Source organism: Nymphalis io, chromosome 16 (genome assembly GCF_905147045.1).
Source record: "Nymphalis io chromosome 16, ilAglIoxx1.1, whole genome shotgun sequence".
NCBI classification, from domain to species: Eukaryota; Metazoa; Arthropoda; class Insecta; order Lepidoptera; family Nymphalidae; genus Nymphalis; species Nymphalis io.
In genome coordinates this window covers 4,271,319-4,284,047 of record NC_065903.1, presented here as the reverse complement: position 1 = coordinate 4,284,047, position 12,729 = coordinate 4,271,319, and the positions used below count along the sequence as shown (strand labels likewise).

General features: G+C 30.2%; 1 protein-coding gene across 1 annotated transcript in view; it reads right to left on the bottom strand.

Moving 5' to 3' along the window:
• Positions 1 to 12,729, bottom strand: part of LOC126774518 (collagen alpha-1(XV) chain-like) — a 68,742-nt gene that overhangs the window by 35,678 nt on the left and 20,335 nt on the right. The window contains exon 2 of the mRNA XM_050496083.1: positions 7,427 to 7,759. Within this exon, the coding sequence (XP_050352040.1) occupies positions 7,427 to 7,615 (189 nt within the window). The 5' untranslated portion in view covers positions 7,616 to 7,759. The remainder of the gene's footprint in view (positions 1 to 7,426; positions 7,760 to 12,729) is intronic.

The following is a 12,729-nucleotide window of genomic DNA, read 5'->3' as shown; positions in this document are numbered from 1 at the left end:
GAGTAGTTAGGACTAATACTTCTTCCAGAAGGTTTTTTGTTCTAAGTACATTTAAAATAAATACTTCTAAATTGTACGGTGTATTAAAAATATTTTTAAGTATAATAACTATAATAAATATAATGCTGAGTCTAGCGGTGCAGAGAGGCAACACTGCCAGCGTCTTGGGTACAATGCCACAGGACAATCTTTTAGACGGCGTGTTTCTGCTTTAAATTTGTAATGTGTATTTTGTTCTTTTTATTTTAATTTTGTATTTTATAAAAATGTCTGTATATGATTAGAAACAAATTAAATCGAATAATTATATCAGCTACTTACGTCATTACTAAGCAAGTTTAATAAAATATGACATAGTATAATAACAGCTTTTTTATAATAAAGATTCGAGGCTTAATCATCCTCCTTCAACATGGGTTGTAGAGCAAATAAGGTAACGAAATATAATCTTCCGATTTTCTTACGATTTTTCCTTCACATGCACGAACTGAGCACAAGGAAACTCAGAACTGCTTGCCCAAATTTGAAGTCGCTTTTTTCCGTTAACATTGGAATGGACAAAAAATGTTTTAAAAATTCGTTTTCGCGTGGATAATGTATGTTTATATGTTTGTATGTTTCAGTGTTCATATGTGTGTATTAAGTATTAAGTAAAATAAAATTACAAATTTTATAACAAAATAATTTTATATAATGTATCAGTAAAGAAATATTCGAAAATAATATAAAAATATGACTATTAATCCGTGTAACAAATACGTACATATAATAGTAATACAAAGCGGAATAAAAATTTTATCAAATAATAAACGAACATCGCTTTTCAACACTGAACATTATTAGGAACAACATAAATATTTCCAGCCGCTCGACGTTGACTTATTTACTGTTACATGATTATCAAAATGAGCCAATGCTAACGATTTCGGTCACGGAACTCGTTCCAGTTCGTCACGCTGATACTTATTAAATATTCATATGCTATGATTTTTAAGCAACTAGGAAATTACGAGCTATAATCGATGAAATCAATACAAATAATTCTTTTTTCAAACAGGCTTATAAAGGGCACTTTTAAATCGTCATGTTACATATTGAGTTACGTGTAAATCGAGCACCAGTTCGAAATGTAAGTTCTACCGAGAAGAACCAGCAAGCAAGTCAGTAGTTACTCTTTTTCATGATTTTAGTTACAGAGTCAATCAAATAATATAAATACAAGAATCATTCGATTAATGGCTAGCTTACAAGGCTACAGATCTCAAGGATCTGGATTCAAGCCACATGATAGGTCTGTAAAATTTATTATATATATATATATATTGATATATATATTTATTATATATAATAATATATTTATATATATATTATAAATATATATATATATATATATATATATATATATATATATATTTATTATATATAATAATAAGTTAAACATAAGTTTGGAAGATGGTTATATGTGCATTTCCGTGTGTACAAATGACCATTTATTTTCATATAAAACATATTTAACAATAGGAAAGCTTCAAAATTTGACAGAGTTTTTTTGCAGGTTTATATTAAAGATAATATGATTATCCGCTATTCAGCGTCTGAATAAAGAATACGTTGTCATGTATTGCTGTGTTTCCATATTAAGAGTGGGTTAACCAGTGTAATAAAAGCACAAGCAATGTAAAATCTATGATCCAATAGTTGGAAATATTTTTTTAGTATCTTATACTTCTTAATAAAGAAACAGTGTCTATGGGCAAAAGTGACGCAGCCAAATTTGGCTTATTTGTGCATGAATTATTAATATAATTAAAAAAAGTCAGTATTTTTTTTATTATATTAGTAAGGCAACTTGTATTATTTTCACATTTTTTCGGATAGTCATTTCTGATTAAATAGAAAATATAGTTAAAAATTCAAATGGTGAATAATTTTATATATCTTTAATACAATCTTGAAGCAATTAGCGGCTCTACTCGGTACACGCGATACGAACACAAAAAGATCTGAACGAAATGCCTCAAAGCCTTTCATCAACATAATATTATTATTTCCTCATTTATTTCGTGATAAGTTTATAAGGCTGCAGATCTTGAAATCCTGGTTTAAAACTCCGAGTCAGGCCAAGTAAAGAAATATTAGATTTTTCTATCAATTGTATATTTTAGTTTTAATAAAGTAAAATATTATGGACAATAATCAAATATTTCTTATTAAGTTTATTTAGAATTCATCAAAATTTGTAATGAAACATACTCATATATAGTTTTAAATGTAATCCATTATAATAATAACAAAAACCTTCAAAAAAGTTTACTATTTAATAATTTTATTTTAGCATATATTATAACATTTAACGAAAAAGTCAAGATAGATAAACAAAACTTGCACTGTATAACATAGCGAAGTAATTGAAAAAGTACTTAAAGTACGAATTTAATAATTTATGAGTAATAAAGTGTGTTTATTTTTCACTTTTACAACATTATTCATTAACATAAAAACTCTGTTATAAAAAGAGTAATAAAAAGAAACGAAAATGAAATTTAAAAGTTTAACGCTTTTAATAATTTCAGGTAATATAAAAGGCCTGAAATATTTTATTTGTTATTTGGTTTCTATATTATTTTATATTTTTATGGTATAAGTGGTATAAGGGCACTGGCAAATGAGTCACCTTTTGTTAAGTGATCACCACCGCAAATAGACATTGGCGTTGTAAGAAATATTAACCATTCCTTACATCGCAAATGCGCCATCAACCTTGTGACCAAATATGTTATATCCCTTGTGCCTGTAGTTACACTAGCTCACTCACCCTTAAGACCGATCGAAATTTTCGGTACGAGTATCTTTTTTTTTTATAGAATAGGAAGGCGGACGAGCATATGGGCCACCTGATGGTAAGTGGTCACCAACGCCCTTAGACATTGGCATTTTAAGAAATGACAACCATCGCTTACATAGCCAATGCGCCACCAACCTTGGGAACTAAGATTTTATGTCCCTTGTGCCTGTAAATACACTGGCTCACTCACTCTTCAAACCGGAACACAACAATATCAAGTACTGCTGTTTTGCGGTAGAATATCTGATGAGTAGAGATACCTACCCAGACGAGCTTGCACAAAGCCCTACCACCAGTAAAATATCTTGTGTATCTTTATACAAATATGCTTTTTATATTGGTATTAATATATTTTAATACCAATATAAAAAGTATATTTTATAAATGTCCATTATTATTCCTTTGCAAGCTTTTTATAAAAAATATGTATTTTAAATTATTGCAAATGTACATGAGAAGTATTTTCTCAAGTTAATTTTAATTCTTTAAAAAACCCAACCCATGTAACGGTATGCATACTAATTTTTGCTTTTTGAATATGCAAATGAGGTTAGGAGAAAGTCTTGTTAAGGCGTTACACATATTGCCTTCGGCTTTTCAGAATACATATGACTTTTAACGTTATAACATGTAACGTTGTGTTTCTACTTGGTATAAACACATACGAACTTATTAACATTATTATATTTTGTTACTTCTTTTACCACGCCTTTCTATTTATTATGTATAACATATCTATGATTATCTTTATTTGTATATTTAATATTTGTACCAGAAAATTATTAAATTAGGATTTTTTTAATATGTATACAAAGTGTATGCTATTGTTTTTTATAATTGAAGGAGCACTAGACATTACACAACTCTAATTGTTATTTTTTATGATGTGTATTAATTTTATCCTAATAATATAAAAATGCCTGCTTATAATATTAGGTCCATATGAAATTGGCGTATTGTACGAGAGGAATATAAAGTCAAATTTTTTTTTTGTTAAATATATTTAATTAATCAAAGTATGCACCGTTGTTATCTATGCACTTTTGCCATCTCCTAGGTAGTTCATTGATCCCTTTACTAAAAAACCATGGGGGACGAGAATCAATAAACTCTTTGAAGGCGGTTTGGACTTTTTTCCTTGTAAGAAGTTGTCCAAATTTCGGAAAAAATAGTAATCTGTTGTTGTCGTGAAGCAGCAGTGGCCTAGAGCGATTGACCAATGTCGGTTGTTTAGCAGCTAGTTCTTCCTTCATGGTTTGCAGTTGCTGATAATAGATATCTGCCGTAATCGTTTGGCCGGATTTTAGAAATCTGTAGTGAACGACACCGGTGCTAGTCCACCAAACACTTACAAGTAACTTTTTTTGAGTCAATTTTCGTTTAGGGCAGGATTTGGCTGTATCTCCAGGGTTCAGCCATTGCGACGACCGCTTCCGATTATCGTACAGTATCCACTTTTCATCACAAGTAATGATTCGATTTAAAATCCCTTCATTATTGTATCGGTTGAGAAAAGTAACACAGCAGTCGACGCGTGTTTGCAAGTTCGATTCACTCAATTCATGAGCTACCCCTTTTCCGATTTGCTTCAAGTGGAACAACAGTTATCACTTACATCGAAGCCTGTAACTATCTCTGAAGTGGTTTGTGATGGATCCGCTTCTACAACAGCATTTAATTCTTCATTTTCCACTTTGGTCTCCGGCCGTCCACGGGGTTGGTTCTGAAGGTTGAAATTTCCAGAACGAAAACGTTGAAACCAAAAACGTACCGTGCTTTCTTTGCGACACCAGCGCCGTACACATCATTAATACTTCGAGCTGTTTCTGCAGCACTGTTGCCACGGTAGAACTCGTACTCGTAAATATACCGATATTTCATGTTTTCCATTATGCGGTAATAAGCGACGCCAAAGAAAAAAATAAGAGAAAAAACAAATGAATGACTGTTTTCAAAACTTAAATGTACCAGCACAATGAATTCATAAATTTTAATTTGGAATTCTTAACCAAAGAGGAGATATTTCAGATCAAAGTAGTCAGTACGACAAAACGCTAATTTCACATGTAAGGCCATATGTATATTATTAGGACCATATATATGTATATTTTGGAATATAAAAATATGGCCAACTTTTTTTAATATATAGTGAGAAATTGACTATGTCATTTATGTCATCAGACAATATTATATTTTTTTTTGTTTCTTTCAATATCGTTGTCTTATGCCAAGTATTTAAAAATTCAATGCAGTTACTGTCATTACTGTTTTGATCCGATACTAGATAGTATAGTACCCAGTATAATATAGTATAAGTCTCTATAACACATTTGCAATAGTACATTCGCACATGTTTCTTTAAATTTTTTTATTTAACTAGCTGTACCCGCGGTTTTACCGCGTAGAACCTAAAGAAATCACTAAAAGCAGACATAATATTTCAGTTTATACAAAAATTTAGTTTTATTTCGTGGGATATTAGTATTTATTAGTTTTCGCCGTTCTCGGATCTAGATGGGGCAACATACAATTGGTCATGAGAAAAACAGCATTCCATTAAATCTATGACGACATATTTGGAAAAACAATAAGAAAAAAATATATGCAGCGATGAAATGAAATACTTACCTAACGTATGAACTTTAAATTACAAAGTTATTTATAAACCGAAAACAAATACTTAAGTAAGAGTATTTTCAAACAACCTACTCAACTACCTTAAGTCAAAACTGTAAAAAGTACTAATCTGTCTATTGTTTTATCTTGACATTTTTCATAAGTATTTTGAAAGTTTGCCACAATACATTAGTGAAAACTGCACTGTCAGTTTCAACTTGTCAATCAGTTAGATACACAAATGATTAGATTCAGAAATCAAGATTAGCATGCACAAATGCACAAACAAATAGACAAAAAAAACAACAATCATTGTTTTGGGTTCTATTGCGTTGATAAAGGCGATCGGTTAAATTTTTATTATATGTATCGATGTAGTTGTACATTTTATGTGTAACTTGTTTCATATTTTTTTCATATTGAATGATTTTTTAACATTATATATTTTTTAATTCTAAATACACTCGAACCGAATTACATATTGCAAACAATCGTGTTTGTAGCGCGCGATGTCAATTTTTTCACGACAAAGACATTTTTCCATCGTGTCTACCAATTGTTGGAGAATCATTATTACTATTCTTATTTGAAATATTCTTTATAGCCACAAACGTTTTTATTATTTAACAAATACATATTAAGCCTAACCTCCATGACATTATTTAACCCCTTTTGGGTTTTATTATAATTATTAAAGTTAGCTGCTATATAAAAGTACATTTAAAGCTTTTTTTTTTGTTTTTGATAGCTTTATACTCGACGATACATGATTAAAAAAATATCGTTAGTTCATTAATGCAATAAAACTTCAAAATAAATCTGTAATCAAACCTGTGATATTGAAAACATGATTAGTATATATAGAAATAACAGGCAATCATATTATATTTAATCCATAATTTATAGAACTCGTAGCATGATAAACTAAGGCTAAATCCAGATATGTACTATAAGACGTAAGCTTGCAATGGAACGGTACTGTAAGCTCCCCACACCTTAACAAGCTCCGAACTATATATTACAAATTTAAACAGACATTTCTCAGTAGTCAATATTCTCACTCTCATTTCAAACTGTATAAATTGTACTCGAATGTAAAACGGTATCAGAATATTGTCAAACACATATCCCTGCACGTTGTAGTTTCATATAATGCAACCTTAATAACTTGAATTTTCACTAAACAATTTTTTATGAATTTAATCTTATAAGTAAGGCTTTTTATAAAAATATACTTGACAAAATGCATGTATTAAACGATGTCTAGATAAGATGTCGTGTAGAAACTCAATGTACTAATGTTATTTATATTTATATGTTAAAAGAGTTATCGCTAAGATTCTTGCTGATACTTCTCGGTAGAAGTTCTATATACCGAACATATTATGTATGTATATCGTTTTATGTGACATAGATGAATTAAACTTAAAAAAATGGCCGAGTTGTTAAAATTATTTTTATTTAAACAAATTTATAATACGAATTTCGGTTTGGAATTTCTTATTTCTCGCATTTAAATAACAGATCAAAACAGTTGTTCTAAACACAATCTGCCCTGAGTTGAATACAATATTCGTTACATTTTCGGCAAGAGTGCCGCTTCAGTGAATCTTAGTAATTAGTATTCCTCAAGTTTGACTAATGAAAATGCTTAAATGTTAAGAAATTTGAATGATTTAATTTAAATAATTATTTATATGCTTAGAATACAAAATATAACCGCATTTCAGGTTAAAATAAATATTTTATTTTAACTTGAAATGCGGTCACTAAAATGTATGAAGTGCAAATTATTTATAGAATAGATACTATGGGATAAATATTATAGGATGGAAAACAACCTACTTTTTTATGTTATATGTAGCGGACGCGTAAATGCAACGCAACAATACTAAGTATTTCTATTTAGATGTTTCCGCTAATATTTATAGGTAACATAATATATAATATAATAATTATACTCACAGCTCTATGAGTTACAAATGATGTTCTTCCTTGAAGTCTAGCGCTGATTTTAGCAGGTGTATCTTCATCTTCTCTCTTAGGATCGAACCAGCCGAATGCTGCACCAACAACCAGAACAGCTCCAAGTATCATCAGCGCTAAGAACCCGCCGATCGCAGCTTTAGTGGCTTGTGATATAACCATAGCCATTTTGGTAGCACTTATCACCTTTTAATCATAATTAATACACACACACGCACACACACGTTGATAAAATAAAATCTTCTATTTTTTTTAGATTATAAATTCTCATGAAGTTCGTTTCGTACATTTCAATTTCCACGTCATATTTTTCTTCTATATTAAAATCAAAGAATCTTTCACATTTCGTCAGTTATTGGGTCGTGAATTAGAACGCCAGTAGACCTAAGAGTTTTTTTCTACTATTACTAAAGTCGGCTGATATTCATTTAATGGATTTAAGGGTCGTTTTTGATTCAACCAACTCAATAGGTACGTTTTAGCTGGAAATAGATAGGACTTTATTTTAGATGAAGAGATTAACCGCACATTTACAAACAAACAGTCAATTCTCTGCTTGTGCGATCAATATCATTAATAAAGGTGCAGTCAGATCTTTAATACAGATATATAAATCTTTGACGTACAGATCAAGTCATAGCTTTACGTTTAGTTGTGTTTTGTTTCATCTCTTTGTTTTGAACAACAAAATATCTAAATACTAAACATATTAAAGTTATACAGTATGAGATAAATGCTACAGATAGAAACACGTTCAAATTAATATTTCGAACTAAAGTCGTGGTAGTTATTGAACAAAGGCCGTAATTTCAAATCGATGGTACGACTGTTTATTTCGATTACAACTAGTTATACGTAGATTGTGGTATCTAATCGAAAATTCTCTACAATAATTACACACTGATATATACGAGAATAATAAGGCTTTGTGCATGAAATATTTCTTCAAAAGGATTGAATTATATTCGATAAAAAACATTACATCGTGATACAAAGTTTTAATGTTTTTTATGTTAAGTGATTATTATTTATGTCTAAGTTAAGTGAGCTAGTGTATAAGAAACACCACATTTCTAAGGTTGTTGGTGCATTGCTGATATAAGATGATCAATATTTCTTACATTGCCAATGTCTCAATGAGACATTGACAATGTAAGTATCCGTTTACCATCGTTATGGTAGGCTCCATAGCCTATCGTGTACCGATTTAAAATAATAAAAGAAATTTGTTATATCCTTTAGTGTAAAAATACGCTTTAATAGTCTGGGTAATACTTTATAAAAAATGACCTATACTTCTTATGTTTATTAAGTTGCTTTTATTAAGCAAAGCATGTGAAAGTCCTTTTAATTGTTAAAAATAGAAAGCTTCACTTATGAGTGAATATGTTGAGCTTAAAATTTACTCGCATAGAGAATTTGAAATAAAAAAAATACGAAATATTATCATCAGTAAAAGCTGAAAACACAGAAGTATATTCAGTTATGATTTGGATCGCCTACATTATACGAAAATGCTGAATAAGAAGTAGGTATCCATACAAATTTATTACAGGCAGAATGTATGAGTACTGCTCAGCCCACTTTTTGCTTTCGAGTCTAGTGTGTTAAGTGGGATGATATGAGTGCAACGCGGTTGTGGAGTGAGAATTTTCTCGTCTCTAGTTAGCCATTGGGTTCCTTTATGCATACAAGCAACGTGTTCTGATTTTTCACGTTAAGAGTTAAGTCGGTTTTGGCGACTTCTTGTAAATACAGTCACTAAATTATAATTTATTTATTTTATAATAATAATCAAATCTTGAAATAAACTATCACCTTGAATTTGATGTCATAAAGTTATTTTAAATATTCTTATGATGGAGATATAAAATCTTGAGCGAATAAGTATATTTTTTATATAATTATGGGGAGTGCATTTAATACAACAATTAATACAATATACAATTAAATATTTTCATTAATGTTTTAGTAATTTTTGTTTAATTATAAAGGTTATTTAATTAAAACATCCTAAATATAAAATTTAAACCATTAAACTGGAAATCCTCAAAAATACGAGTGTCAAATGAATAGGAAGTTTAAATAAACTAATAGATAATAATAAGTATATAATCTCTTAGGAACGTCATTCGACGTTATATGGTAATATCAAGATTTTAATAATTCATAAATAAATTGATTTTATATAATAATATTATTATGTTAAAAAGTTTTAATGTTTCCGAACGCCAATGATATACATCTAAATTACCATTATTTTATCACCTAGTGTTCGCGCAGTGCTTCAAAATCGACCATAATTATTATTGAAAACTAGCAAAGTCTGTGGCTTCGTGAGCGTGGAATTTAGTTTGTAACGCATATCCTTCAATACCTTCCGTTATAACGTACACAATACCTATTTGATATACATACAAATTATTCAAATTATTAGAAAATAGCAGTAGTCTTAAATAAAAAAAATATATTGTTTTGGTTTGGGCCACTCGCAAATAGCCATATTTTTTATATAACAGGCGGACAGCGAAATGGGCCAACTGATGTTAAGTGGTCACCAACGCCCGTAGACATTGGCATTGTAAGAAATATTAACTATCCCTTACATCGTTAATGCTCCACCAACTTTGGAAACTAAAATGTTTATAACCCATAGAACACTCCAATACTAAGTTCTACTATTTTAACTTAATAATAGCTAACAAACAAAAAAAGGAGGAAAAGGTACTGCACTCCTTTGTTTTTGCCTCTATATATATTCATAGATATTGAAAGAATTTATATATAAAAATATATGGAGTAATATTTGAAATTAACCCTGTAACGGTATACGAGTCTGCCTAAACCCTTAAGGCGCGGCAATAAATGTACCACATCAAAACCTACGTTATTTTAATATTCATTAACGAAGACAAAATTATGAGATAATAACTGTTCTATCATGTAATTGAAAATTGTACGGCGTAATTGCCGTCGAAATTTATAACGATAAAACGGCAAGCCGGTTAAACTAATTAATCACATGCCGACGATAGTCATCACGCGTTGGCTATCCTAATCGGCTTATGATAGATTGGTTTAATATAAACTCTCAAGAGGGGATATACCCCTATTTTGAAAACGTTGAATGACATCATCACTAACTATAAGCTAACGGTGAAGCAATGGAAATTACATGTTTTAACATGTAATTTTCATACGGTTACAAAATTATTAATAGATTTTTTATCTTGTATATAATTCAAATTCGTTTATTCACACACATGCATACATACAAATAACTATGTGGATTTATTTTTTTACTATAAGAGTACATACATATATACTGAAATTATTTTATAATTGAAATAATATAATTGGTGATATAAGCATTCAATTTATTTATCAATAGACAATTTTTCTTTTTTTCTTGTATTTGTATCTCCACTGACGTGTTGTTCATGTCTTTGGTGTTTATTATCTTTAATTTACTTTGATGTGCCCGCATGTTTCTAACCTCACAACAACATCATCAACAACATCATCACCACAATCTTAAAAACTTTGGACGTCGAAAGGTCCAGATGACTAATTTATTGACTTGGTGGGTGTGTGTGTGTGTGTGTGTGTGTGAGTAATGAAAATACCCTGACTTTAGAAGAACCGGTGAATAAAACTTACCGGGTTTTGTATGACAAAGGAGCCGGTGAAATTGTATGTCCAATGAAATTATTCTCTTTCACTAGTAAGATAACTAAAAAACTCTTACAATGGTATATTTTTCTGGTCGTTGTCGTAATTACTTCCAACTTAACAGAGATTTGTTGTTTTGATCAGTACTTAAATTACAATTTTAGTTTTTTTCTAGTTAAATTGTAGGTCATAAAGTGTAATATTTCCTGGTGTAACTAACGATGCTTAACGCTTGGTTGAAATTATTGGCAAGAACTAGCCCAAATACGATTTAAGTAAAGTTAAATTTTAAGCATTCGAATTTGAAAAGACCAACATATTTTTTTTTAATAAATATTATAAATAGACGGTGTAGAGCAAGTGTAATTACTACTACGAGATTGTCTGCCTTGTTGCTACAGCTTGTAAGGTTGCAGACCCCGAAGTACTGCGTTTTGAACCCTGAGTCGAGTTAATAAAAAGGAATTGTTTTTTTTCGAAGAATATTCCGAAGCTACCCAGAGTCCGAAAGTTAGTCTTACATATTTGTGAGGAGAGCACATACAGCCTTCTGTTCTGAACCAAAATTCTCTCCGGTCCAGTCAGATTGACTACGTGAGATTGAGGTCATAGAGAATGCATATATTATAATGTGTAGATATATGTACATACATAGATAATTATACAAAGTTTTTATTTGTAACTTACAGTAACAGCCTGTTAATGTCCCACTGCTGGGCTAAGGCCTACTTTCCCTTTTGAGGAGAAGGTTTGGAGCTTATTCAACCACGCTGCTCCAATGCGGATTGGTACAATACACATGTGGCGTAATTTCAATGAAATTAGACACATGCAGGTTTCCTCGCTATATTTTCCTTCACCGTCAAGCGCGAGATAAATTATAAACACAAATTAAGCACATGAAAATTCAGTAGTGTTTGCCCGGGTTTTGAACCCACAATCATCGGTTAAGATTCACGCGTTCTAACCACTAGGCCATCTCGGTGTTTTTTTATTTGTAACTTAGTAAGATTATATTATATATAATAAGACTGTTTGTTTAAATATCTTATCCATGTGAAAGATCCCATGGTAATCGGTTTGGTGGTTTTAACTTATTCTTAATAAAAATATATATGCACAACTCATATATTATATTAAATATATATTATTATATAGATCACACGCCATTGGCAAAATACTTCGAATTTTAGAAATACAGTGTTGCAGTGCAATCCGGATAGGATTTCGTTTTTCGTATACAGTTTAATCAGTTATATATATTTACAGTTTTGATTGGCTAACTGGCCAAGTATCGTAGTTTGTACTCGTTATTGTGTAAATGGTCTATTATTTCGCACGAATATTTGTTTTTTTTTTTATATTCAAACACAGTTTCAAATAATGGCAGACACAGACATGAGAGTGATCTTCAATGAGTTATGTTTTTTTCATCAGATATGCAACCCCTAATACTAATATCCTTTATTTGCTGTTACCTTTGTTTTTTTTAAATTAATTATTTAAAAAAAACAGTGTATATACTTCTCGTATTAAAGAAAATTAACCAATTTGTTTGAAAGTGCTTAAAAACTTTACCAATTAAAGTAATAGTAAATAAGAATGTTCTA